This window comes from Leucopleurus acutus (assembly GCF_964270905.1).
Source record: "Leucopleurus acutus genome assembly, chromosome: 6".
Lineage (NCBI taxonomy): Eukaryota > Metazoa > Chordata > Mammalia > Artiodactyla > Delphinidae > Leucopleurus > Leucopleurus acutus.
Genome location: NC_139149.1, coordinates 62,038,162 through 62,066,153, shown reverse-complemented (window position 1 = coordinate 62,066,153; position 27,992 = coordinate 62,038,162). Strand labels below are relative to the sequence as shown.

Sequence of the window (27,992 nt, the reverse complement as noted above, 5' to 3'; positions counted from 1 at the left end):
GCCCCCCCCCCCAGAACTGCCCACCCTGTGTGCACCTTCCACGCAGCTGGCACTCTCGCCCTGATTCCAGCTCGCCCCCTTCTCCTTAGCCCAGCCCGCTGGCACACTTATCTGCCTGCCCATCTCCATCCGCGGCCCAAGCCTCTCTCCCTTTCGGGCTCGTAGTCGACGCCCCTGGATCTGTCTCCTAAAATGGCTCCCCGGACACTAAACACAAGCCAAGAGGCTGCTCAGGACCCAGGGCAGGGACCGCAGGGGCCCCCGGCTGGGTCTTTATGTGTCTGCAAGTGCGCAAGATTCTGGTACCTTCTCTCTGCACGGGTGGGGCGCAGGCAGCCCGCTGCCCCCAAAGTGGAGCCTGCTGACCGCTAAAGAGGGAAGTGGGGGAGGACGAACCATTCAAGTTCAACGACATGGCGACGGCGCTCCGGCTGGAACCGTGCTTTGGCGGGGGAGGGTGCGCCATCTGCAGCGGCGCGCGGGTGCAGAGGGAAAGGGGCGGCTGGCCCCTCTCTGCGCGTTAGCACGGGCCCCCACCCCCACCCCCAAGCCAAGGCTTTCGTTCTGGGCCCAGTCCGCTTCGCCCTTTGGCCCCAGCTTTTTCCTCCATCCTTTCCCCGAAAACCGCAGCTTCCCGACCCGCGCGTCCCGCTCGAGAACCTACCGTGAAGATCCCAGAGCTGTGGCCTTGTCTTTGCCTGCGCGGCCCCACTCGAAGCGCAGGGAGCGCACCGGACCCTCCGGGCACAGCCAGCAGCTCCACGAGCGGTAGCTTTCCGCGCGGCGCCCGGACGCGATGCGGTAATTTCGAGCCACCCAAGATAAGACACTAACTTGACCTTAACTTTGTCAGGGCGCCCGTGGTATCTGGAGAACGTGAACAGACACTGTCTGGCAGCTCTCGTAAAAGCTGACTGGGGAAGGGATTCTGAGTCATTTCATTTATTGCCACTACAGTTCTGCAAGAAAGCTTTTCCTCCCTGCCAAACTTTAATTATTTATGCTCTTTTAGGAAACGAAAGAAGAGGAGAAACGCGGAGAAAGCACCCAGAGCCAGTCCCTTCCCTGCAGAGCCTTCGGAATGGGCTCCTTAAGTCAAGTGACTGAAGAACAAAAATGTGGGGAGATTACCTTTGTCCAAGGACGGTCGGACAGGCACCGAGCCCCCCCTCCCCACTAACGGGGGGTGGATGCAGCTGGGAGAGGCGGGATGAAGGGGCACACCCTCCCTCCACCTCCACAGACATGAATATTTACAACGGTTCTGGATTTCTTCTCCGCCCGCCCGCCTCCCGGAAGCCTCCCCAGCCCGCCTCCCGTGGGGAGAGCCCCCAGGCCTTAAAAGCGTCTCCTGGTCGGCCCTCTGAGCTCGCAGCCGATTGAATGCCAGACCAAGCCGTTTTTTCTCATTTAAAAACCTTTTCGTTGGTCAAGAGGCCTGCCTGGACTGCAGCATTTCGGAGGACGCATTTGTCTTTGTGCGAGGGAATGTTAAACACTTAGATTTCAGCATTTCTCTCGGGTATTTATTTCTTTCAAATTTCATGGTGGTTCCAAATCTCTGCCAGGACTTTGGTTAGGAAGGGAGAGAGGACACCACCACCTTTGTATTCGTATGGCTCAGTAGAAAGGATGGATTCGAAAAACACTGCTGAAGCTCCAATTAACAGACAAGATTTTACACTTAGAATAATTTCAATCTCTTTGGGGAGTGGTCTCCATGAATATCTCCTTCCACCCTACATCCCAGGCTACAGAAAAAAGAACACAATGATTTAATGGTATATATTGCAAAAAAATGGTCTCCCTGTGTTGTCTTAGGCCTGGGTCTAAGTCTGGTTCCCTGGCCCTTTACCCAGCCCTCCAGACCTGAGGTCTGAGTGTGGCCTCTGCCTTTGTTCAGCTATCTTGAAGGGGGCAAACCTTCTGGGACTCAGAGAAACTCAGTTCTGGTACCATCGCCTCCCTGAGCCCCACCAGGCGGGGAAACATTTCTAATGATAGGGCCTCCCTCGGCAGCTTCTTGCTTCCTTTATTCCTGTTTTTTTGTTTGTTTGTTTTAGGAGCTGTTTAAAATATATTTCATCAAATTAGCTTCAGGGAAGGGGAGTTGGAACCACTGAATGCTCGGAATTAGAGACTTAACGGTTTTGCTAATTCTCCCACTTACTAAAAGCTAGCAATTCTTTAGTTTCCATCACTGAGCTAGCTGGGAGCTGGGATATGCAAGAGCTCGGTGAATACCAAGCAGGCCCTGGCTTTCCTGGCCTGAGATAGAGGCTCTGAAAGCCTAGGGGGTGCAGAGGCCACGTTTCCCAAGGGAGTCTGCTGGGTTTCAGGCAGAGGTGCCAGTGTGGAGGATTTCCACAGGGCGTTGCCTGCTCACAAGAAGGCTGACCCAGAAACATGGCAGGGAGAGATGTTTTGTATTGAAACCCGAGGAACATATCTTGGCAGCCCCCTGAACAGCAAGCTTCAAAGTTTGAGAATTTAGGCAAAACGTGGAAGCTCCAGCCAGCAACAAGTCGAGGGTTCGCTTAGTGTGTGAGACACGCTGAAATCTGCTCACGGTTCCCCCACCTTGGATGTTTTATACACATTTTGTTTATAGGCTTTTATACACCATTTCCTCACTGACTTGGAAGCCATTTTCTCCTTTAATGAACAGTCAGCACCCATAGTGAAGCCGCAACCAGGAAGGAAAAATGAATTTGGTGGCCTGAAAAACATTAGAAGGGAATCTGAAACATTTTGAAAAATCGACATCAGTCCCACGACAGCATGACTGGGACTTGGATATTTATTTCCACTCAAAACATTTCTGTATGTTTGATATATACATGCTATTGTTTTTGACAAAATCAAAACAAAACAAAACATGCATGAAAACTATTAGATAGCAGAGAAAATGCAATTCATCTAAACGTCAACTGAGGTCAGTTGGGATGAGGCTTAGGACTCCCCGTGAGGTGCCTGGTGCTCCACCGAAAATAAATCATCATCATGCTTTGGTAAGGAATCTTCAACTCTTTGGCTGTTGGGCATCTTGCTAGGAGTTGGGGCGGGGTGCTACTTCTCTGAAGGAGACAGAAAAGGGGCAGAGATGGTAGAAGGAGCTTGGGGGGCCCTTGCGTTCCCTGAAGCTAAGGCAGGACACTCCAGCATACCCAGGACATCTCTATCTGGCATTCAGCAACCTCAGTCTCCACAAAGGAAGCCAGGCAGGGCCCAGGGTCTCTAAGGCTCTGCTGGAGCCGGTCAGACATGGCCTCAGAAGGAGCACAGTGGCAGGGCCCCTGGTGGGGCCGGTGGGCGGTGGAGAGAGTGAAGAGAGGGGAACTTCTGCTTCTCTCTACTTGGTCTAGAGCAGAGAAGGGGCTGAGGATCTGAAGGGCCTCCTTCCTAGCCCTCCTGACTGTTGACTGGTGGGGGAGACGAGACTTCACCTCTCCCTGTGGTGGTCCATTACCGTAATTCAAGAAAGACAGACAAGTCGACACCTTTGCCTACCTCGACAGGAAAGCCATATTTACAGTCGGAAGGTAGGACACCCCCCTTCCTGGCTCACTCCCTTATCCTCCCCCCGGATATTTCCCCCTCCTCCTAGTGCAGCCCAGCCTCAAAGCCAACTAGCAGCTCTCCTCACCAGAGCTCGGCTCTGGGGGTCCAGTTGCAGAGTGAAGGGCTCTGCGTTGGGCATGTGTGAGGAGGTGGAAGAAGGAGGGGGATTCTGCCAGTCTGCTCTGGAAGCTGCAGTTTGCTGTGGAGCCCCAGCCTCCCTCATCGCATCCACGGGAAGGACGCATCCAATCCATTCAGCCCAGCCAGCCGGAGGGGTCAGTCCAGCCGGACTCTGAGGTGTCTCTGGAGTTTGGCCACCATGCCCTTACTCCCTTTTCCTCCTGAAGTCTGAAGGTCTAGGATGGCTATTGTCCTCCCAAAACAGCCAGGGCATGCAGGAGGGGGACGGCGCCCTTTCCTTCCTCCAAAGTCGAGATTCTGGCTTTGCCACAAGGGACTTTGGCTGCAAAGAGACAAAATTGTGCCCTCAGCCCTTTCTAATCTGCCCGGGAGTTCTACCTAAATTCAGTTCCACTCTGAGCTCTAGTTAGGTGCCTGCTAGATGCAGAAAGGGCTGGGGAGGGGTGGGGGGAAAGAAGACTAATCAGGTGGAAGCAGAAATCCAAGTACAAGGACACTAGAGTGAGCCCTGGGTATAATAATGCCCCAGCTAAGAGTTACGACAGATGACTCCAGATTCTCTGAGAAAGGGGAAAGGGTGGATGCTCAACCGGCCAGGTCTCCAAACATATCTCCTGCAGGCTTCTGGAGCTGCTGTCTGAGCGGGAGGGTACCTGGAACCAGCGGAGAAGGAGCAGAAAGAAAAGCCCTATCCCCTCACTTCCTTCACGCCAGGCCTCGGTGAAAAAGGCAGGCCCAGCCCGGCCCGGCCAGGGCCACACCGGGAGCTAGTATAGCGCCAGCGCCTGCTCGCGCAGCACCACGCGCTTCTTCTTCATACGCCGGTTCTGGAACCAGATTTTGACTTGCTGGTCGCTGAGGTTCAGCCTATTGGACAATTCCTTGCGCTTCTGCCGGTTGATGAATTCGTTGAGAAGGAATTCGTTCTCCAGCTCCGCAATCTGCTGCTTAGTGTAGGGTTTCCGCTTCTTGCGGGCCCTCCCCGGGGCCGCCCCCCACGGCAGGCCTGCAACACAGCCCCAACCCAAATCAGCCCGGCCCGCTCCCGGTTGCCTGCCCGCCCCTGGCGGCTCCCTCCCTCTACACACTCTCCCCTGCACCCCACCTCCCACCCCGGCCCGGGGAGCGTTGCTCGCGGAGCGTGGCCACCCTTTACCGTCGGGCAGCGAAGGTTGCAGGCAGGAGGCGACGCCCGCCGCCTGCACTGTCATGTTCAAGTTGAGCGGGCCCTTGGTCTCGTCCTTGAAGCCGGAGGAGCAGGGTGTCCCCTCGAGAAGGGCCGAAGAGCCCGGCGCGACGCGGCCCACACCCGCGTAGTCGTACTTGACCGCTTTGAGAGCAGCGGCCGCGGGGGCCAGGCTAGACTCCGGGATGAAGGGAGGCCGCGCACGACCACGCTCCTCCGGCCCGGCGGCCGCGTCGGGAGTATAAAACTTGGCCTGTTCTTCGGATCCGTCCTTGGCGCCCAGGGGCTGCAGGCCAAGAGGCCCAGAGCCAGCCAGGTAGGGCTGGGAAAAGCTGCCGAAGGTGGTGGCACCGGCAGGCTGCGCTGGGGCGCAGGAGGCGGGCGTGGTGGCCCAGGGCAGCGCGCCGCGCGGGTATGAGATGGAGGGAAGGGCGGCCAACTGGCCGCCATTCGGCCGCAGGTTGGAAAAGTAGAAGGAGTCGGGCGACTGTAGATTCAGAAGCGAGCCCACATAGCCCGCTCTGTAGAGACTGCGCTCACACATCTCCAACAAAGGGCTTGGGCTGCGCTTGCAGCAGTATTTAGTTACAACTGGGAATAGAGGACAGGCTCAGACGATTGGACGAAACTTTGCCTGCAGGTTCTTCAAAGCCGGTCATTTCAGCACCGCCTACATCCCCCGACCCGTTTCTCCCCTCCCCCCCCCATTCAGGGTATTATGATAACACCCGCAATATTCGATGGCGAATGACTAGGCTGCCAAGCAGAGCTAAGGCATGTTGAGCAAAGGTGAAGCCTCTTCGAGTTTCCAGGCTGAGTTCAGCAGCTGGGGGTATTGGGCATCGGGTGCATTTGCCTCAAGGTCCCTTGGGGTCCTTCTTGGTCTTCACTGGCTTTGCACTCCCATTTTCCGCTGGCTGCATGGGCCAGGCTTGCTTCTACCAGCTTTAACTCGCAGCTGAGGCCTTTTCCAGTACGGTGCACTTCTTGGCTTGTCCAGAGAGCCCTTGGTCTGGTGGGGCCATTAACTCTGTCGCTAGGCCTGAGCAAAGCTACTCCTACCCCGTCCCTCCCCACCTCATCCCTCTGGACTGGACTCTGCACGCATGATCTGGCAGTGAAGACCCAGCGCTGCCTGAGCCCTAGGTCCCCGGCCGCAGGCATAGTTTGCTGATAGAAGAGGAATGCATCACAAATTCTGCCTAAGTTTGGCGCCCAGGAAGGAGGATTCACATCACTTCTGGTGTGCTTCTCCATGGTCCAGCCCTCTGCTCCTAAGAAAGTCACCATCCAGGTCCATGGAGAATGCTGGCCTGGGGACCCAGACAGCTTGATTGGCCAGTCGTGGCCAAAGGCTACATTCTTTTAATCGCCAGCAGTCACCTTGGAGACTGCAGCCCTTCAAACCAGAACTCCAAGGTGTTAATCCACTCCGTGGCGTGCAGGACGAGCTCCCCTGATCTGATGTGGAAGAACAGAAAAGCCAGAGCCACCGGCCGGGAACAGCGGGGCACACCGAGGCAGGGGACTAGCAGCGTTCCTCTGCTCAGCGCCTCCAGGGGCGCACGGGCCGCTGGCGGGTTCGGAGGTCTGGCGAACAGGGTGGCGGGCGGCAGCGCTCCCTCGCTGGGAGCAATGTGGCAGTCCCCGGCACGGCTCCTCCCGGAGGGTTAAGGATCCTCCTTTCCTGCCTCCGGTCCCAAGACCCCTAGTTACCCCGTGACTGGCGCCCGCCCCAGCTTGCAGCCTGCCTCGCGGTCCCCGAGCCAAGCTGGAATTGGTTAGACCGCCAGCTCCGGCACGGAGACCACACAGGCGCCGCCGGAGGGCAAGGCTGACCAGCGCGCTGCGACTTTATTGTGTGAGTTATGGCGACCAACTGGGCGGCTCTGGGGAACGCAGTCGGCCTCTTCTTCTTGCTCTAGGGCGGGGGTAGGGGGTGCGGGTGGGGGTAGGGGTAGGGGTTGGGCAAGTCTGGGCTCCTCAGGGCTCTGTTGGAGTTTCCTTAGGAGCTCAGAAACAGAGACGTATTCCATTCCCTGTCCTTTCATGGGGGGCGGGAGGGGCGCGGGGTGTAGGCGCAAGCTGCAACCTCAGTTCCTAGGGACTTAGGGAACCTAGGCCCTCATTTTGGGAAACTCGCCCTGTTTTCGAGGAGTTACAGCCTCCCTAGGTCTGAAAGCTCCAGCTCCAACGGGTCCCTGCAGTCTTCTCTCTTCCTACCTCCGTACTATACAACGATTCTCCGGTATTGCCAGGTCCAGGTGTGTCTTCTTCGGACGTTTTGGCAGCCGCATAGCTGCGGTTTGCCCTATGGGACTAGAGATGTAAAGGAATTAAAAGAGAAATAGAAAAGACTAGAACAACTAGACTCCCTTTCTCTGGCTCAGATGATGCCCAGCCGCCCCACCTCATCGCCTGGGTTTATAATTTCCGAGGTCCAGCAGACAAAGTTGCACCGTGGAGCTGGCAGCTGGGGACGGGGACAGGGAGGGAGGGAGGGAGGGAGGGAGAGAGGGAGGGAGGGAGGGAGAGAGGGAGGGAGGGAGGGAGGGAAGGAGGGAGAGAAGGAGGGAGGGAGGAGAGAAGGAGGGAGGGAGGAGAGAAGGAGGGAGGAGAGAAGGAGGGAGGGAGGGAGAGAGGGAGGGAGGGAGGGAGGGAGGGAGAGAAGGAGAGAAGGAGGGAGGGAGGGAGGGAGGGAGGGAGAGAAGGAGGGAGGGAGGGAGAGAAGGAGGGAGGGAGGGAGGGAGAGAAGGAGGGAGGAGGGAGGGAGAGAAGGAGGGGGGAGGGAGGGAGAGAAGGAGGGAGGGAGGGAGAGGAGGGAGGGAGGGAGAGAAGGAGGGAGGGAGGAGAGAAGGAGGGAGGGAGGGAGAGAAGGAGGGAGGGAGGGAGAGAAGGAGGGAGGGAGGGAGAGAAGGAGGGAGGGAGGGAGAGAAGGAGGGAGGGAGGGAGAGAAGGAGGGAGGGAGGGAGGGAGAGAAGGAAGGAGGGAGGGAGGGAGGGAGGGAGGGAGAGAAGGAGGGAGGGAGGGAGAGAAGGAGGGAGGGAGGGAGAGAGGGAGGGAGAGAGGGAGGGAGAGAGGGAGGGAGGGAGAGAAGGAGGGAGGGAGAGAAGGAGGGAGGGAGGGAGGCTTTGCTGGTGAGCTGGAGAATGGGAAAAGAGGATTTGGTTGCGGAGCTAAACGGCGAGCTCTGCCAATGCCGCTGACTGCCCAGGAGATGGCGAGCGAGCTCCACGCCTGGTGAGGCGCCGCCGCATGGTCAAGATCAACAGTGAAGGGCGGCGCAGCCGGCCTGGGGTCGCCAGCTCGTGCGGTCAAGGCCCGCTGTCAGGCGCGGCCGAGCTTCTCGGAAAGCCGGAGATCGTAGCTGCAGAGCTGGCCGGGACAGCGGAGTCAGATGGACCCAGCGGGCTGCCAGAGACTGGAAAGCGTCGCGGCCGCCCCTTTGTGTGGCAGTACGTCTCGGATCCGAAGCCTCCTTCGCCTCTCGAATCACGCGTAGACGCACCGGCCTTAATCCTCCACCGGCGGCGCTCGTAACCTTCCAGGTTTTGGAGGCGCTCTTCCTGCGGCCTTTCAGTCTCCACCCGAAGCAAAGGCCTCTCCCTGAAGCTCCCTTCGCCTCGCGGGCCTCCCTATCAGCCCTCCGACCACCGACCGGCTCCGCTCCTCCCTCCTCAATTCAGAATATAAAAGGAATGCATATAAATAACAAAGTCTTCATCTGTTATTGATTTAGCCGTCAATTCAAATTCCACTGGAGAGCGTCTGAGCGCAGTTTTAATCTTCAGCAAACCTCCCGTTTCTCTTAGGCGGGGAAAACTGACCGGCAGACTACAGATGAAAGGAAAACCTCGAGGCAATCCTCCCTATCCACGTCAGGAAACCTGAGAAATGGACCTGGGAAATAGGATGCGGCCCTGGAGTCTGGAATTTACAAAAAAGAAGGCGGGGGCGGGGGTGGGGGTGGGGGTGGGGGGAACGATGGAGAAGGGGAAACAAGCCCGTTTCAAATGAAAACACGTCTTGTGAGAAAAAGAGAGAAAATGTTAGTATCTCTTCCCGAAGTGGAAGGTCGGGACGGTGTGGCCCCATTTTCAGGGGTTATTTCTTCTTGAAAGATTGAATCGTGGTCACTTTTCCTTTTCTGTCTCTCTATCTGCCTGTCTCAATTAAAACGAAGTTGCCTGCTCGAAGTCGGTTGCAAGATACGAAAGAAATCAAGCCGAGGAGGAGAAAACGAAAGTAGCTCCGAACCTTGGGTCTCTGAGCCTTCTCCGGCAGATCCATAGGGGAATCCTCCCGCCAGAAGAGTTTACATATCGTGTGGGGTTTTACACAACTGTATTTAACTCACATACCAAAAGTTAGCAGCCACTGAATTCATCGCGCCCGGGCGCTAACAACGACGAGGCATCCAGCTCCTCAGCGGCCATTTCCCTGAGTGGCAAAAAGCCCTCAGAAAGTTAGTAGTGCCTAAAAATTGCGTCTAGAGGTTTAGGGTGTATAATTATGGTTTCAGTCTTCAACTGCTGTGTGCAGGCTGCCGGGAGAAGGCGATAAGGGATAAGCCTGAAATGTTTCTTTTTCAGAAGTAGAATTTAATTGGGAATTTTTTTTTTGAGCTGGTCTGGTAAAAAATATAATTTTAGACACCACAAATTATATGCTAATTTAAAGTTATCACTATTTATCTTAAAGGCACAGGAAAAGGAGAGGGAAGGGGTGATGGAAGTGGAGAGCCTGGAGGTTTTACAGACCAGAACTGGTGTTGAGGTTCCTTCATCTATAGGGAATCCCATAGCATTCAGGATCACAAGATTTTATAATAAATAAGACCAGTTTCTAGAGGCAACACAAGCTTGGAAAAAGAAAACAAATGTATAAAGACTCAGAAGAAACAAGAGAGTTCTGTTTATTTGCATCTCCCTAGGAGTAAAAAAGTGATTTTTAAATGCCTGAAGCACTGCCCATGTATCTCAGCTCACAGACATTGCATCTACAAAAATAATCTCTCAGTTGTATAAATATGCAGCACTTTAGAAGTAGTTATTTATCATCACTTTCAGAAACATATTTTTTTTCTTCCTGGACTTCAGAGCTCCACATGTGTTAGATGTCTTAAAGCTCCACGAGAGCCCAATACATTTGTTCAGACAGTCAAGTTCTTCGCTGGGTTCTGGATAAAAGTTCCCCCCATGGCCACACTGATTCAAGCCTCTTTCAGGGAACTGAGGAGATGGTCTCAATTCTAGCCCCACAGACTGGTGGCCAAGGAGAGGGGATGAATTTATACTATCCGTGGGTCACTCTGCCAATTGCAGCCATTTAAATATCTGCATCTAAAGAAATGAAGGCATCATGAGGACACACTATTTCCAAATTAAAGATTATAAAAGCACACATCTACAAGGTGTATTAAACACAAACAATTACAACAGCAAGTGAAAGACCCAAAGTCAGAAAGATTGTCTTCACTCCAATATTGATACAAACCCTATTTAATAAGGTAGCTGCTTTTAAAGCCATCACAGTCCCTCCAGCCTCCTATTTTTAGACTTTCCCAGTGACCCTAGAACACTGCTTGCCCAGAGCTGTTTCCATTTGCCTCAGGGAGACTGCTGAGAGCTAATGATTCAATTACCCAATCACAGGATATGAATGACTGCAAATCATTCTGCCCTAATGGATTATGAAGATAAGAAATGCTGGAAACAGGCATAAAAAGTGATTTAAAAAAATAAAACCCTAAAGTCAAAATGGCACTTCTGAAATTCATCTGGGGGGATTATTTAAAAATACTTCAAGTCCTTTATACTGGCCTGGAGGGAGAAACAGAACATTAAAAAGTCATAAAAAATAAACCTAGACAAGAGCAAAATAAAAAATAAACAAGTAAGAAACAGAACTACAAAATCAGGTTGGGCAGCAAGAGGTTTTAGAGCCAGATAAGGGGAAGAGAGAAAAACAATTCACAAAATTTGCCATTACTGGCAGGGGAATGGGGGAATTAAATACATATTCAAGTCTTTCCAAAGGTCTTTTGGAGGCAAGTGGAAGCATTTAAACTCTCTGTGGCCAATCTGGCCCACATCAGGAGACAGTATCTTTGAGCTTGGAGACGATTTTCTTGTCTTTCACTCTTCGGTTCTGAAACCAAATGGTCACTTGTCTCTCGGATAGGTTCGTGGCAGCCGAGATCCGCCGCCGCTTGTCCTTGTTAATGAACTTGTTAATGGCATACTCATTCTCCAGTTCTTTGAGCTGCAGTTTGGTGTAGGGCACCCTCTTCTTCCTCCCCCGACGGTAGACACACATGTCTGGCTGATTTAGAGCCACATCCCCTGGTATAAAAAAACAGCACAGGAAAAATTAGACCGGGATATCTGGAGCACCCAGCTGGGGACTGTGTGTGTAGACTTGGAGGGGGTACAGAGAATGAAGAAAGACAGGCTGTTTACACTTTATTATTATTTACACAGACATATTATTTACATGTTATTAAAGAAAGATTATTTACACTTCAAAGTGAAGGCCAGTATGATCATCATGGTTTCTCAAACCGGCATCTTAACAAGCCTGAGATTTTATGGTGTAGTTGCTGGGGACTCTCATAAAGACAGTTTCTGCAAATGCTGGTTGCAAACACACAAACATACAAAGACTTAAAAAGAAATAGCTAGGCTGTTTGTTCAAACTTTGACTTTTCGTGTTCCTGCGTTTGGAGCTTGTGAGCTCTTGGAAGCTTTAGTAGTCACTCTGGGTTATTCATGTCCTTGAAAAGTGGGGCTCAACTCCGTGACACCTCTTTGGGGAGGAGGGGCCAAGGCCTGAGCAAAGGGCAGCAAAGACCTTCAACTTTAGGAGAAAAATAGGCCTATGCCCGCACACAGGCAGAAAAGGGTTGTGAGAGAGGCAATTTAAATCAAAGGATGAATTTACAGATTTCACACAAACCGGGCCGACTGCTCCACTGAGTTAACCATGGTTGGGGGGAGGAGGATAGGTGCCCAACTCCCAAGCAGGGGCATAGACTCCCAGTCCATTCTTTTCCTTCTTTTCTCTCTTCCTCTCCCTCCCTCCCTGCATCTCTCCCTCTTGTCCTTCCCCTTTTCCCAACGTCCCTACCTGGGAAGGATGATTTCCAAAAGTGGGAGCCCTGTGGCTGGTCCTTGGCGCAGTACACCTGGCTGTTCCACCCGTTGGCCAGCGTCCAGGACTGGTAGCCCTCCATGGAGATGTATGCCTCGTGCCGAGGCTCCCCGGAGCCGAAGGTAGACACCATGTCGATGTAGCCGGGCACATGCTGGTAGGGGCTCGTGTAGCCCTGGTAGAAGGACACCTCCTTGGCTCGCGCGGGCACCTCGTTGGCCGGTACGCTGCTGCTTGCCAGGCCCGACACGTCCATGTACTTCTCCACCGGGAAGCCTCCCAGCGAGGCGTGCGGCGACGACTTGAGAGCATTCTGCTGTAAGCCCACGCCGTGCGACATGCGGCAGCTATAGTAGCCGTTACCGAAGTGGTAGCCGTAGCCCAGGGCCGGGGCGCCCGGGGGCGCTGCAGCGGCCGCGCCGGGCGCCGGGCACTCTTTGGCGGAGGAAGCCTCCGGGCGCGCCGCGACCACAGCCGAAGATGACGACGACGAGGCGGAACCCGCGCGCTCAGAGGTCCCCGGGTACGCGAAGCCGGAGGCCGCCGCCGCCGCCGCTGCCGCCGCCGCCGCTGCCGCTGCCGCGCGTCCGGAGTGTGTCCCGGCGAACACTGGCGCCGAGAGGAAGCCGCGACACTGGCCCGGCGCCGCTGCCGCCACGGAGGAGGAGGAGGAGGAGGAGGAGGCCGGGGCCGCCCCGGCGGCCCCGCCGTCCGCCCGCAGCCCGTCCATGTCCCAGCTCCCGGCGCGGCTCATGGCCCGGCCTGGCCCGGCCCCGGCCCCGGCCCCGTGCACGACCCCATGGCGCGACGCGCCTCCTTCCTCCCTCCTCTCCTTTCTCTCTCGTTCTCTCGCTCCCGCCCTCTTCCTCTCGCCCTCTCTCCCTCTGCGAGCCTCCCGCCCGCCCGCCAGCCCGCCCTCCAACAGGTTAGCTCATCGCGGGACGTTTATAAAAACGAAGTTCAGGTTGGGAGGGGGCCTGAGCCGGTCGGGGGGCCGCCTCCCTCCCCGAGGGCTCCCCCTCGGGGCCGTGCCATTGGCTGCGCAGGGCCACGTGGGGGTGGGGGCGCGGGACAGCCTGGCTCCGGGCCCCGGCCCCTTGGACCCACCCACTCCGGCCCCTACTCCTCCCCAGCCCTTGCGCAGCCCACCGCCCCTTCCCGCCTCCCCCGGACCCAGGCGTTTGCGCCGCAGCCACCCCCACGAGCTGATTGCGCGACCGCCCATCCTAGGCCCAGTCTGCGACTGAGGCGGGCGCCGAGGCCTGCGCCTTGTCTCGGCCACGGCAGTTTTTGCCACCTCTCCTTGGCTCCCTGAGCTGCACAGCTAAATGAAGAAGGACAGGGATGATCAGAATGATGTGAAAACAGACTGATTTTTGATCCTGTTGTTTAATTCCTCGGATTAGCTGACCTAGACCCCAAACCCGAGGAAGCTAATTTTCTCTACCTTGCGTATTGCTACGGGGCAAAGGCATTTAACGCGTGTTCTCCCGAGCGATCCTCCGAATTAAGACCAATTGGAGCAGACCCCCCCCTCCCCCAATACGCACACACCGTCCACCCGGAAAATGCCCACGAAGCCGCCCTTGGGGCCGGGGACAGAGACTTACAAATAAATGAAGCGGACGAAAAGACCCGTCCTCGGCGCGGCGAACCAGAGGATCTGCCCCAGCGAAAAAAGTCCGAACGCCTGGTCCACGCTATTCGCCTCTACACTCAGGCCAGCCGGGAGTTGCACTCCCGAGCTGGGCTCCCCAGCCCTGGCGCAGCCTCCCCGGGTCCGCAGAAAGACCCTCTGAAGGACGCCGGGAGAAAGCCACTCTGCCGCCCTCCAGGAAATTTCTGCGCCTCGCCCAGCAGCTGAACTGCCTCTTGCATTTTGCAGACACCACCCACCCCCTCCCGTTACTCACACCAATTAATTGAAAACTTCACTTTCCCAGGGACCTTTGTTTCGTTTTCTTTTCCAAGCTGCCAACTGCAGAGAAGTGAAAGGGGCAAATTAAGAGGGTGTTTTTCCCAAGCAAATTTGGGGCTCGTGATGGGAGCAGCCCAGAACAACAGGGTCTGACTTCGAGGGGGTAGGGTGGGCTCCGCGGGCAGTCCCGCCAGGGTGTAGGGATCACAACCCTGAGCCCTCTTCATCCCTTCCATTCCTCAGCCACAGAACCCCAGTCCATCATCCTCCATCTTAGACGTTAGCGGGGAGCCTATGTGAGTTCTGCGGCAACTCTAAGGCTCCACTTTAGCAGCAACATTAGATCTGATGAGCCGACAGTACTGGGGTGGGTGGGAGAGCCCTCAGAGTGAGCCCATTTCGTTCTGTACCAACAACACCCCAGTCCAGCCCACCTCCAAGAAAATCACTCCCCTGAGCCTGTGATTGATGAAGCCAGCTTGTCACCTAGCCCCACTGTTCCTGGACCAAGACAGGACCTAGATGGGGCAACTAGAAGAGCAAGGGAGGCCCTCTTGGACCTGGCCCGTCATCGCAGGGTGGGCTGCTGGTGTTGGGAGTGTTGACACGCAGAACGCAGTAACCATAAAAGGCTCAAATAAAGGGGAAAGTTATGAGAGGGGTGCTGGAAAGGAAAAGCAGGAGAATTTGTTTGACCTTTTTGAAGTCCTAGACATGTTCATGATCAATCAAAGATGGGAGGGGCCTAAACCTCTGCAGAAAATTGCAGAGAATCGAAGTTTGCTAGTAAGAACAATTTCGGCTACTTGAGAGAAGGCAGAAGTTAGCAAGAGAAGCTGGATTTGTTTGTTTGTTTGTTTTTTTAAATGCCAGTCAGAGCCAGGTGACAGGGTTGCTGACTTTTTGGAAGAGTTTGGCTGGGTTCTCTTTACCCAACAATTTCAGTACCAAACCAGTCATGGGATGCCGCCCCCTGAAATGCTCTTATTTTTCCTTTGTATCCCCTTCTTTTTCTCAGAGAGGGAAACATGGAGATACTTAAAAATTGTTTTTTCTGTTACCTCAAGTACACTTGTTGAAATACTTCTAAGACATAACTGGAACCAACAAACTTTCAGTCTCTCAAAACTAAATATCTCTGTGATGTTGTGCCCTGGAATTTCTGCTCCATTTTCTATCTGATAAATATATTTTAATGACTGATTACATGCTAAAAAAATGAAGAAAGTGAAATTAGGATAGGAAGGAAGAACTTGTCAAGTTTTGCTGATTTCGGACAGCCCTTCACTTTTGGCTTAATTTTCCATGCAGCAAATTAAGTTGTGCAGGACTGGAAGCAAAGTCTGAATTAATGCTCTCGTTGAAAGACACTTCTCAATGGTGGCCTTGCCTCCAGTTTCCTTGTGGAACTCTGGCAAGACTTGGAGCTTCTCTACCCATCCTAGCAGGTATTCAGAGACCAGGGAAGTTTTGAACAGTAAGGAGCATAGCCTCTTGCTATTCTGCAGCTGAACCTTCTTCCAGTACAGCCTTCTAGGTCCTGGCCCTGGGGGAGGGGAGTCCCCTTAGGAAAGAGACTCTGACTGGACCCTATGAGGGCCCCCTAAACCTAGCATCCCAGGGAAGCTGCTGCTATTGGATCATAGGGCAGTGGTTGAGTACCAGGCAAAGTCAGGGCTGCTCTGTTTATGAACTAAGACGACACATAGTTTACAAGCTGGGGGTGGTAGGTAGTGGAGGGATTTTGAGGCTGAATTTGCAGGAACATTTCATTTAGCTTGTATACCCTGTATCCAAGCTGATTTTAGGTTTAAACTTCACGGGAATAACTTTCTTTAGCTGGCCAGGAGCACAGACTGAACGCTGTGTGTGGGTGGGTAGGTGTATTATGTTGGGGCTTTAACAACAGAAATACTCTTTGTTAAACGAAAGTCTTTGCAAACAAAAATATCCCCCAAAACTGATGTGTTGTTATTCAGTGATTTTTGCCATCTTTCCTGATTTTGGTGAGAAACTCAAGGTGGCCCTTCATTGCCCAAAGTCCTACTCTACCAGAGAGAATCAGGTCACCTCTGCTCTCCCCTCCCATCACTTGCTCCTTTCCCTCCTTTGCCTGCCCAAGCACCCTTTTTGGGAACTGATGATATTCTGTAAGTCACATCCTCTCTTTTCCTCCTTGTAGCTGATCTTTCAAGTCATGTCCCTGTCCTGGGTTGGGGAAGGGGTAGATGCAGGCTGCGATTTAGATGTATTGAAGAACATAAGTTCCTCTGCTTGCCGAGACAGAAATGAGCTCAATTAACCACCTAATCGGTGGCCATTAGGGCCAGGACAACAATAGCCGGGTCCTAACAGAATGGGGTCCTGGGGACTCCTTTGAAAGTGTTTTCCTTGATGGCCACAGCAGAAAGTGCAGGACACCACTCTAATTAACTTGAAAGAAGCCAAAACTTCAGTGTAGAAATAAAGTCTTAATTCCAAAGTAAAGTCCAGCAGAACTGGCTGGACAGTGCTCTTAACCAAGTCTGTGCTCTGCCAACTTTGGCGCTAATTTTCCCTCTGCAGGCAATACCCAATTTCACTCAGGCTGGAGATATCAAAAGGATTTAAAAAAACAGCAAACCCGGGGTGAAGAAGGGGGTCTCTAGCAAGAGCCAGACAGTGGCATCCTGAGTTTAGGCACTTTCTGTGTCTGAGATGTATTCCATTTGGATTTAACAGCACAATTAGGCTTTATTAAATGTAAATCGTTTGCAACAACAAAAAACCTCTTCAAACCGAATCGTTATTTGGTGAAACCAGGTTAATCTCCCGCAGGGCGGTGAGCCCTTGTTTGGGATGGAGAGAACTCCTACAGTCCTGGCGGGAATTAAACACAGCGAGAGTCTTCCCTCTCAAAGAAGCACTAATCTCACTGCGAAGGGGGAGTCGGAGGGTGGGTGCAGAGCCCGAGGACCCGGGTAACTTGCTGCTTTTTTCGCAAAACAAAAGATGGGACAGAAAACCATCTTCCGCTGTTTTGTCCGACAACTCAAGGTGTGGGGTTATCCTCGGAATACTTCTCTAGCAGCATCATTGTTAACTGAAGTCCAGTAAGTGCTCACTCTGTCGGCCCTATGAGATGAAAGAAAAAAAATGTCTCTCTCTCTCTCTCTCTCACCCCCACCCACATTCCGCAGAGCCCCACTGTCTCGGTGGGAAATCCAGCTGTGGTCACCGGCAGCAGGAAGGGATGAAGCTTAGGGAAATGCCTAACCACGAAGGGGCGGGGCGGGGTGGGGCGGGGCGGGGCGGGGCGCGGTGGGCGGAGGAGGCCAAGGAAAGGAAGCGGAGGAGTAAGTGGTCCGGCTTAGCTTCCCGGCTGGGCGGCGCGCAGTTCCCCAGGCTCGGCGCTAGATGTCCCTGCAAGTTTTCCTGTCGCGTCGAGGGCGCACGAGCTTCAGGCAGGCAGCGAGTCCGGGGTAGCCCCGGAGTCCAGGGACAAAGTACCCTCCCAGCCCCCACCCAAGGCGGTCCTGGTGGGCGCGGGATTGTAGGGGAAAGGAGGAGGAGAAATAGAAGCAGCCCAAGAGGCCCGGAGGAGACGGCGCGAGGCCGGCCTGCGAGGGATGGCAGCAAAAAGTTGCCAGTACAGAGTTTTCCCTGCAGTCGCCAGACCCGCATCTTCCCTAAAAAACCGAAACCTCCAAGCCGTGAGGACCGCACTCAGCCTAAAGAAAACATACCCGGTGTTCGCTGCCCGGGTTCTAGCCGTCCTGCTGTCCCGCCGCACTCGGCGGCCCCAGTCCTCGAGCGAGCTTGCGTCCGGCTGCGGGCCTGCGGGTTTCGGGCCCCGTTGACCCGGAGCCTTCCTCGCCGAAGGCAGGAGCCAGGCCCCGGCGGTTGCGGGGCTCAGCGACAGCTCCGGCTCTACCGCCGCTCCTCCGCTTGGGCAGCCTGGACAAATTTTTACAACCTTCAGTCGAAGGCCAAAAGTGTTTACCACTTCACCTCGGAGGACCCGCCGCTGCTCAAGAAACAAATATTTAGTCTGGAGGCCTAACAACAAAAACAAATTTAGGCCTCTTTCATGTAATTCCTCCTTTGGAGTAAAAAGTGCTTTTCAGCCCTTCTGGAGAAAGCCCTTTCCGAACCCTCACCCCGAACGCATCTTAAAAATTCCTGCCAAACCACGCGGGCATGGGTTGATTTTTTTCTTTTTTGAGTGAGTCTTTTGCCTTGGTAGTGAGTAGGAGGTTCTGGTGGCCTGGAGGCTGCGTCTGAAAACCAGGGACTTTTGACAGGTGGTTCCCAGTCTCAGCCTGGACATTTCGGGAGAGGTGCAAGATTTGGGCATTTCAATAATGAACCCCAACAGAACCGTGTCAGTCTTCTCACTACCTCTATGCAGACTCAATGTTTTTGAGTATTTAAAGAAGACATATGCAAAATAAAAGAACCAACAATAAATGCTGCCCAAAGCTTTAAAACCGTATAGTTTGGATATTATCAGAGATAACTTAAATCACAAGCAAGTTCTCTAATCTCTGTGTAGAAGCTTTCTTATCTCTGAAAAAGGGATAATAATAGAATGATTTCTAGAGTTGCTCTGAGCATTAGAGAAGCTAATATATGTAAAAAGCACTTGTAATTTCAGAGTTAAAGCTCTATATAGGTGGGCCAATATTACTACTACTAGTAAATGTGGAATCTACATAAATTAAGGGACATTAAATATTGTAATGGAATGTTCACCGTCTCCCATGAAACACTGTCTGCTAAACGCAGTTCAGTGAAAAATTATGGGTGTCTTTTAGTGTGAGTAGTTTTCCTGACATGGTCTCGAACATACTTTTCATGATAAATGAGCTAGAATACGCAATATTAGTGTTATTTAAAAGGTGCAAAATAGTTTTGGAAACCACTAATGAATGAAGGTGTCGCCGAGAAATGGTGTTTTCCCTTTTCAACAGACTGAGGTCCGGTTTGCCACAGGTTTTGGCACGAGGGCCGAGGGGTCCCCGAGGAAGGGAGGAAGCTGGAGACCCACCCGCGGGGTGAAGGAGGAAGGGGCTGCCGTCAGCACCCCCGCCCCCAGCGGCGGCTCCTGCGATTGAAAGCAGCTCACAGCCGCCGAAACCGCGAGGAAAACAGACGGGGGCGCCAAACGACAGCAATAAAGGCATCCGCGACTTCCGCTTAAGTCGCGCCTCCGCCCGATCCCACCCCCTGCCAGGGCCTTGCCCCCCCCCCCCCCCCCCGCTGCCCACGGACCGGAGCCTGGACCGAAGTGTCCTATTCAGTCCCCAAAGCTAAGTGGGACTAGGGGGTACCCTTACCAAGTTCCTGGGACAGCAACCCCCCTCCGCTGGGCGCGACCTTCCAGGGATGGTGGAACTGGGCACTTGGACTGTGGAAGGAGAGGGAAGGAGAGGTGGGATCATCCGCAAGGCTGAGCTCTGACCACGTTAATGGCCGGAAAGCCGGCGCGAGAAGGGCTCATAGTGCTCGGAGTCGGGTGGCCTCTGGGGCAGAGGCGGAGGTGGACCCGGGTGATGTCCTCCTCTGAGCTCCCGACGCCCATTATGCGTCCCACATCTCACCTCTCCAGTCACCAGGTGCCTATCCAGCTTTCTATTTCTCACCTTGGGGGAGAATTCCGTTTTATTACCTTAAAGAGGCGGAATAGATTTTCGAAGCAGAACTCGCGTTGTTGAAATAAGTGGGTGCCAAGGGGAACAGGAGGGAAACTTTTGGCATTGACTCTGTGTATAAATGTATATAAATATACTTCACACCTCGCCTCCCCTTACATTCCTGACGCGCCCCCAACGGGTCCAAAGTTAAAAGGAAAGCGCCAACAGAGAGATGGGCAAATAGATCTCGGGTTTGCCCCTAACACACCCCCAATGTGCTGGGTGTGGCGGCAGGGAGGAAAGGGGGGGGCCCTGGGTTGGGGTCTGGGTTGGCGGTGCAAGACCCGAAACCAGCGCCCAGATTGCCAGGGTCTCTCGGCAGCTTCGGAAGCTCGCAGGCCGACCTCTGGGTCCCGACTCTATCCGCCCTTGTTCCTGCCGGTGGCCGTGGATCTCTCCCCTTGGGCAGCTGGTGGGTGGACCCGCACAGCTCGTTGGGGGTCAGAGCATCGTGGGGCGCAAGCGAGGGAGGAGACGTGCAACGGCCTTGAGTGAAGATTGATCTTCGTTAAAATGGTTGCCACCAGCGTCATTATGACCATCAAAGTTATCGCCAAGAGGCTCAGCCGCCAAGCTCAGGTCGGGAGGAGCAGCAGCAAGGCTAGTCCGCGATTTTTCGCGCCCAGACTCAGCGCAGGGAAGATCTGGGGCCACAGGTAAGAGGCTGGGGTGGGGGAGAGGAGGAAGGGAGAAGGAAGAAGAGCAGAGCGGGGAAGAGAGGGCTGGGGGATGGTAGGGGAAGGAAACTAAGTCTCTTCTTTCCCATCCTTGACCTCGAAACCCGGCAACTTTGCCACAAATTATTCGATTTGAGGGGGGGGGAGCTGGCAACGTAAAAGTGGATTTGGGGCGGCCCATATGGCGCTGTAAATTGCGACTGTGTTTAAAGTTAGCTGTTGAATTCTGCTATGAAATCGTCCAGCCGAGTTCACTTCCCTCAGGGAAAATGCGTAGGCGAGAAGCCTATCCATCAGCAGGATTATAAAAGTAAAAAACCTAGGACTTCAAGTTCAGAACTCACTCTGCAAACGGTATTAAAAAATCAGAGAGGACCTAATGATTTCCGTTTGGAGGCGCGGGCCCAACGCACCTCCCCAGCCACGTAGCACTAAAGTGCTTTCAAAACTCTGAGATTTTCTCTCTCTCTCTCTGTCTCTCCTTTTTCTCTCTCTCTCTCTGTCTCTCCCTCCTGGGTGGGAGGAGAGTAGCCAGGCTGAGGCGAAGAAGTGGGGAGACAGAGAACGCGGCGTCCTATTTGTTAAATAAAATACATATTTGGTTCTGAAATTCGAAAGATAAGTAATCCAGACAGGAGTGCAAGGTCTTCTCCTTAGCAACTCTTCCTACATCCTCCCCCTGTCCCCCCCCTTACCCTCCTCCCGCTTGTAAATGTTAAAAACAAACAAACAAACAAAACTTCCCGATGATCTACTCTGGAAAATCAAAGCATTATCTATTATTTAACACGTATCTGTGTCCGAGGAAAAATGAGGAAGGCGCTGCATGATTAGGACCTAAGGGGCAACCCAGCAAACTGAGAGCGTAATGATGCCCCTAAATGAAGGGGGAAATGTGCCGCTGCGCGCTCTATTAATCAGACTGTCAATTTCACCCCCGAGGCCAAACCCCCGGGCGAGCAGAACCGGCTCTGAGCGGGCAAAGGACCGGGAGCCTTCCTCCTCACTTCTTGTCTCTTCTCGCCTCCTACCTGGATCTATCTGTCTGCTCTGAAGCCGCCTTCATTACCCACTGACAGGAGCGTGTATTTATTTGCTCATAAACCTGTTACAATAAATGATTATTCGAACGGCGTCATTCGTACCTTAATGACGAGGGAGCGCTACTTTTTGATGAATGACATCTCGGGCTCGGAAGGATGTATGGGTCATTTTGACCAGTCATTCCCTCGCTGTGGCATCCCACAATTTTTCCGCCTCCCTCCAAAAGAGATAATAATATTTAGAGGCGCTCGCTGGGGCTGAATGAGAATTAGCCCTAGGCGCAGCCCATCATTAGGACGGGACAGCCGGGCCACTGTGACATTTTTTAGAAAGCTGAGATGATGGAAAGAATAAGAAAAGAGATGATTCTTATGGAGAGAGGGCTGCACAGCCCCACAGCCGGCAAGAGGTTCTCCAATTTGTCCGACTCGGCTGGCAATGCTGTGCTCGAGGCCCTGGAAAATTCGCAGCACCCGGCTCGCCTCAGCCCGCGCCTGCCGTCTGCCCCCCTGCACAGCGCTCTGGGAGACCTCCCTGCCAAGGGCAAATTCGAAATAGATACTTTGTTCAACCTGCAGCACCCGGGCAGCGAAAGCACCGTCTCCTCCGAAATCGCGTCTGCAGCGGAGGGCCGAAAAAAGCCGGGTCATTATTCAGAGGCGGCAGCCGAGGCGGACATGAGCAGCGACGTGGAGGTGGGCTGCTCGGCGCTGCGCTCGCCCGGCGGCCTCGGCGCCGCACCGCTCAAGGAAAACAATGGCAAAGGTAATCGCGCCGCCCGCGACGCGCTCTCCAGTCCCATCCTCTCTGTTCCTCCGCTGCCCCGCCGGCCGTTCTTGGTGCCTTTGCCCCTCTCCGACCCTCTGCAGCGAGCTGCACAGAGCTGGTTCAGGCGGGGGCGGGACGCAGGCGTGGAATCGTGCCCTCCGGCTCTGCTCCTTGAGCCTCCCAGAGAGCCGCAGGCCTGGGGCCTGCCCTCGCTCCTGAGTCCGAGAAAATGTTTCTGCGTGCGGGTCTAAACGCCCGTGCGAGCCGACCTACCCCTTGCCATCCACTGAGTCGCGCTGGGGGAAGGCTTCCCAGGGCAGCTGCTCCGAACTCCGCGGCCTCTGAGCCCCAAGGCCGAGTGGAGGGGGCATTCTAAGTCGAAGGGAGCCTCGCTGGGAGCCTCGCTGGGCGCCTCTGGGAGACCCTCTTGGGTCAGCGGCAGAGAGTTGAAAAGTAGAGTCCACCCCCAAATGGTTCCTGTTTGAGCTACTGCTGTCTTTCCAATCTTAAAATATTTTAAACCAAATCCCAAAAACTGTCAAAGAAAGGTTAGAGGCCGTACAGAAGGCTGACCTCCGGTCTCCAGATCATGGCAAATCCAGAGCTTCTCAAACTGAGTCTAGATGTAGGCATTTTCCCTTGGCCAATTTTCCTCCTGAGTTGAAAATTTCCTTTTATTAAAACAAAACACCCCCCCCAATTGAGTTCCTATTATTTGGTTATGAAGAGCTCCCAAACTTTATTGATTCCATTAACGGCAGCAATTTGTAAGCATGACAGATCCCATCAATTCAGGCAGCGCCTCGTCTTCCTCTCGCGGCTTCCCCCATCCTCGTGCAGCTCCAGCGCGGAGATCTTGGTCCTACAGTGACTCATGCGTTGTTGGCCGTTTGTTTGCCAGGGTTCGCGGAGAGTGGCTCAGCCGCGGGCACCACGACGTCGGCGTCGGGCTCTGGCCTCGGCAGCCTGCATGGAGGCGGCGGCGGCGGCGGCGGCGGCGGCGGCGGCGGCGGCGGCGGCGGCGCGGGCGCAGCGCTGGTCGGCTCCGGCTCTGGCGCGGATCAGGTGCGGCGCTACCGCACGGCGTTCACCCGCGAACAGATCGCGCGCCTGGAGAAGGAGTTCTACCGGGAGAACTATGTGTCGCGGCCCCGCCGATGCGAGCTGGCCGCTGCGCTCAACCTTCCCGAAACCACCATCAAGGTATTGATTCCAGCATGCGCCTGTTCTAGCCTCCTCCAGGGTGTCTGGGTTGATTTTTGTTTCTCCTTTCTGGGTGGCTAGATTTAGCTGAGGCCCTGAAAACCCGCGGGGAGAGTCACCAAAGTCACTATTTCTCAGCTGCCGTATCCGAAGGGTTGGCCGGCCTGGCTGACCTGGGAAGCCCCCGAATGGCGCAGCCCATGCCTCAAACGCTCTCCTCAGCTCAGCGCCTGCCCAGGTGCCCCTAGCCCATGTCCTTGGCCTCACTTTCCTCTCGGCGGCAAAGCCGTCTGGTCTTTGTTCCTCTGGCACGAACCAAGGCTGAAACTTTCCATTTGCTCTTGATCTTGGAGATTTATTTTCCACATAAATCGTTACAATAAGGAGAAAGGATACTGTATTTTAAAAAATCGATTAGGTTGAGAAAGTTTTGTAAACATTTTTTCTCCTGGGCAAAGGGAAAAAAGCAACCTCCTGGGGGGAGCAACGAAATTGTCCTTATTTACATATCTTTAGGTGATTAATTTTATTATGCGTCCAGGAGAGATAGCCGGGAGGCTGGGCGATCCTCAAGGAGGATCTGGCACTCTAGAAAAAGAAAAGAGGAAACTCCACGGGATAGGGGAGGAGTGTGAAAGTCTCCCTTCGGTTTGGTCAGGCTTTCTTTAATTTAGAGTTGTGACGAATGATGTCTTCATTAGATACCGTGTGGGGAGGGGTAGAAAAGTCCCTTTCCCACTTTAAGAGGATGTTGCTCCCGCCACTCATTTAAAGCAAAAGATTCCAACAAAACCATCCCTTCAATATCAGAACCGGACCCGTGCCAATCGGGACAATTCCTTGCAGCTCAGAGGACTCAAGACCTCGCGCGGCGACTTTTTAGAAAAGCTGCCGCGGCAGCTTCTCGTCAAAGGAGGCCTAGAATCCCTGTGCAAATCCTGGTATTGAGAGACGGGTGCTTGGCGAGGCCGGGCACCGGTGGGTGGCGGGAAAGGGAGGAAAGTTTGGGTTGGGACGAGAAACGCAGCCCAAAGCTACAGAGCAGAAGCCCGAGGAGCCGCAGCAATGGGACACAGGGAAGAAGACTCTGTTCTCTTAGGAGGGTGTGCCTACGGCGCTCCACACTGCCGCCCACACTGTCCCAGCTGGAAGAGGAGAGGGGACTCGGGGCTGGGCCCGGTCGGAGGGGCGTAGGCCAGGCTATTCGGAGGTCCGGGAGGGGCAGAGAGGCGCGGGGCTGGGGCTGGGGCCTCGGGGCGCTCCCTAACTCGGGCTGCGGCGCGGCTCTCCCCGCAGGTGTGGTTCCAGAACCGGCGCATGAAGGACAAGCGGCAGCGCCTGGCCATGTCGTGGCCGCACCCGGCCGACCCCAGCTTCTACACCTACATGATGACGCACGCGGCCGCCACCGGAAGCCTGCCCTACCCCTTCCACTCGCACGTGCCGCTGCACTACTACCCGCACGTGGGTGTCACGGCTGCGGCCGCGGCCGCTGCGGCCTCCGGCGCAGCGGCCGCGGCCTCATCGCCCTTCGCCACTTCCATCCGCCCGCTGGACACTTTCCGCGCGCTCTCGCATCCCTACTCGCGGCCGGAGCTGCTGTGCAGCTTCCGCCACCCGGGCCTCTACCAGACGCCCGCGGCCGCCGCGGGGCTCAACAGCGCGGCCTCGGCCGCAGCGGCAGCAGCAGCTGCGGCGGCCGCGGCCTCCTCGGCCGCGGCGGCCGGGGCGCCCCCCAGCGGCGGCTCCGCACCCTGCTCGTGCCTCAGTTGCCACAGCAGCCAGTCGGCCGCGGCGGCCGCAGCCGCTGCCGCCGCCGCCCTGGGCTCCCGGGGTGGCGGCGGCGGAGGCGGCGGGGGTGGCAGCGGCGGCGGCGGCTCTGGGGCCGCCGGGGGCTCGGACTTCGGCTGCAGCGCCGCAGCGCCACGCCCCGAGAGCGGCTTCCTGCCCTACTCAGCCGCTGTGCTTAGCAAGACCGCCGTGAGCCCGCCGGACCAGAGGGACGAGGCGCCGCTCACCAGATAACTACGTCGCCGCCGCCAGGGGGCCGCGCCCGCCGCTCGGAGTGTGCCCGGGAGTCCCCTGAGCGCCCCCCGTGCCCCCTGTGCGCCCACGTGCCCTCTACGCTCTGCCCGCTGCTGAGGCTGTCGCCAGGGGGCGCCCCAGCGCGGGAGGCCTAAGGGAACATGTCCCGAATTGGGGGGAAGAGCCGGCACGAAAGCTCGGCGTGCTTCCCCTCAATTTATTTCTATTTTTGTATCTGCTACCCAGCCACCTCCCCTCCTCTAAGTATGTTTCCCGCCGCCCAGACCCCGCATTTTTGCCTCTGTCTCGAGCTCTTGGTCTCCCCAAGACAATCTCCTCGCCCCTAAACTAGTCCTCTGGAGTCTCGGGTCCTGGCTTAAGCCGTCAGGCCTGGTTACTCGGCTGAGCCACGTGGCCAGAAGCAAGGAGAACCACAACAAAGAGAAGGGAATGGTGTGCGCTAGTGCTTTGTGCGGGAGAGAAATCCACCCCCGATGTTCCTGCTGCTTCTCTGTTTCTTCCATCCATTCTTTTCTTTAAACGAGGGTGAGAGGAGGTAGCAGTTTTTCTCTCATCCTGAGCTTGTTAGGGGCCCTATCCGAGGAGAGCGGAAGAATGGAGGTCTGAGAAGAAGGCCTGGAGGGCGGATGGAGAGCGCGGGCGGCTGCGGGTGTGCGTGTGTGATTGTTTACTGCGTGCGCGGGACAAGGATGGTGGGGCTGCGGCCGCCGTCCCCGGAAAGGACAAAGCCCCAAAGCCGAGATGGGAAGGGGCGGCGGTCTTGCCGCCTGTCTCTCGGCCCACAGCCCTTCTCTCTTCTGATCAGCGGTTTGGGATGGAGGCGTCTTGCATATTTTATGCAAAAAGTAATGGCTAATGAGATTGCCACAGCCAGGCCAGGAAAGGAAAGGGAAACGAAAAGATGGGGAGGGCAAGACTGACAGATCGCTGTAGTATTTGAAGAAGCGTTTTCAGCTCAGTTTTCCAAGGATTGGGTTCCACTCCATCTGGGAAATACTTGAATTTCTAGATCTATATTATCCTGAAGCATTTCCTTAGACACTTTTCTAAGTTCGAACTCTTCCCCTCACCCCCTTCCCTCCTCGCTTTCCTTTTCCTCGGATAAAATGGTTCTTGGCTTATTTCTCACGCATGTCTATTGCGCCTTCGCCTCTGCAAAGCCACCGCTGGGTTGTTGAGACCCGCTCTGCCAACCCCAGCTACTGGAGGGGTTTCCTTGAACTTGAAGAAAGGCACATCAAAACCCACCAGTGTTAACTGCCACGTCAATTTTGATGCTAATAATGTGCAGATTATGACGAAAATTGCCAATCATGCTCTCTGATGGACCTCCTTTGAATGTGGAATTGGAGAAAAGTTCCCCGCACGGAGACCTGCTGTCAAGTACTAACAACCCGCTAAGGGAAGTCATTAGGAGAGACGGATAAGAGACTCGGTACATAAAACATTGTTCTTGGTGCATAGAATGTATGTTATTTAATGTTATCTCTGTTACCTGAAGTGATTTCGCAGAAGAAAGCCACGTTCTTATCATCTCAATTGCCAATTTTCATTTTGGTAACTTGGACGCCCTGGGTAGACTTTTCTCTAAGTTGATATTCCACCAGTGTGAGCAGCCTCATTAAATCAAGCCCAGATATTTCCATAATGCTCCCTGCAGAGCCACTTCGCTCCTCACATAATGAGCTTTTCTGAAGAGCCCTAAAATAACTTGCTAGTGCATGTTTAGACCCAGCGAAGTGGGTATGTGTGTGTATTTAAATGTGGGTGCTACCTACATATTCGTGTATGTGTGTGTATATATATGTATATATACATACATATATAGATATCTGGTCTCTTAAACATATACATATGTAAGAGATGCACCCACATCCATATATACCCATTGGCACTCTTTTCTGTGATTTATTTCAAATTCATGTTCTGACATATTTGTGTTAAAGACACTGGATATAAAAAATTTATTTCCTAAAAATAGGCTTTCAGGAAACTTTTGAATGAATTCACTTTACAGGGGAAATTATTATTTTCATCAAATGGAAAATATTTCAAGGGGAAACAGTATTTTCCCTGGGATCTATTAAAATATTCCCATAAAATATTAGAGAACTTTCCAATGAAATAGCAATGATCTAAACCTCAACTTCTGTATTCTTTTTTCCTTTAAAGCGATGAGACTACTTACATTAAAAATTGATTATACCAGCTCTTACTGCGTTTACATTAAAATATTAATATATAATTTAAGGCTAAATAAAATAAACCAAAATATGGTACCCTTTTATCAGCTTTACCTTTGTAGATTGTTAATGTCTTTTCTTATGATCAGCTATCAGATGTATATAAGTACTTTAGGCAATAATGTTTACACTTCCCTCCAAGATATATATTATTGATGAGAACGCTGGTTGGTAAAATTAACATAAATTCATCTTATGTTAGGTCCATTGGATCTGGTTATTATATTAAAACAAAACTGTAAATAAAGTCTTAGTGCTTTAAATATTGCTGGCTGTATGAACTCACTGTAAGATATTTTACAAATGTGCAATAATTATAAAGCTTTGTATATTATGTTATTTATTGTGTTTGGTCATGTAAAATAAATGTTATTTAAA

At 53.9% G+C, this 27,992-nt stretch overlaps 3 protein-coding genes across 3 annotated transcripts; 1 reads left to right on the top strand and 2 right to left on the bottom strand.

Moving 5' to 3' along the window:
• Positions 1-4,469: 4,469 nt before the first annotated feature.
• On the bottom strand, positions 4,470-5,547 carry HOXD12 (homeobox D12; the record flags this gene model as incomplete). The annotated part of the gene is made up of 2 exons (XM_082841255.1): positions 4,859-5,547; positions 4,470-4,708 (listed from the first exon to the last, which is right to left on the bottom strand). The coding sequence occupies exons 1-2, from the start codon at positions 5,430-5,432 to the stop codon at positions 4,470-4,472; spliced, it is 813 nt and encodes a 270-aa protein (XP_082697381.1). The 5' UTR covers positions 5,433-5,547.
• A 5,434-nt stretch (positions 5,548-10,981) lies between these two features.
• HOXD13 (homeobox D13) lies at positions 10,982-12,794 on the bottom strand (the record flags this gene model as incomplete). The annotated part of the gene is made up of 2 exons (XM_082841148.1): positions 10,982-11,232; positions 12,017-12,794. The coding sequence occupies 2 exons, from the start codon at positions 12,792-12,794 to the stop codon at positions 10,982-10,984; spliced, it is 1,029 nt and encodes a 342-aa protein (XP_082697274.1).
• Positions 12,795-21,692: 8,898 nt separating this feature from the next.
• On the top strand, positions 21,693-25,350 carry EVX2 (even-skipped homeobox 2; the record flags this gene model as incomplete). The annotated part of the gene is made up of 3 exons (XM_082841094.1): positions 21,693-22,119; positions 23,024-23,325; positions 24,622-25,350. 3 exons carry the CDS (start codon positions 21,693-21,695, stop codon positions 25,348-25,350), a joined length of 1,458 nt encoding a protein of 485 aa, XP_082697220.1.
• Between the last annotated feature and the right edge of the window lie 2,642 nt (positions 25,351-27,992).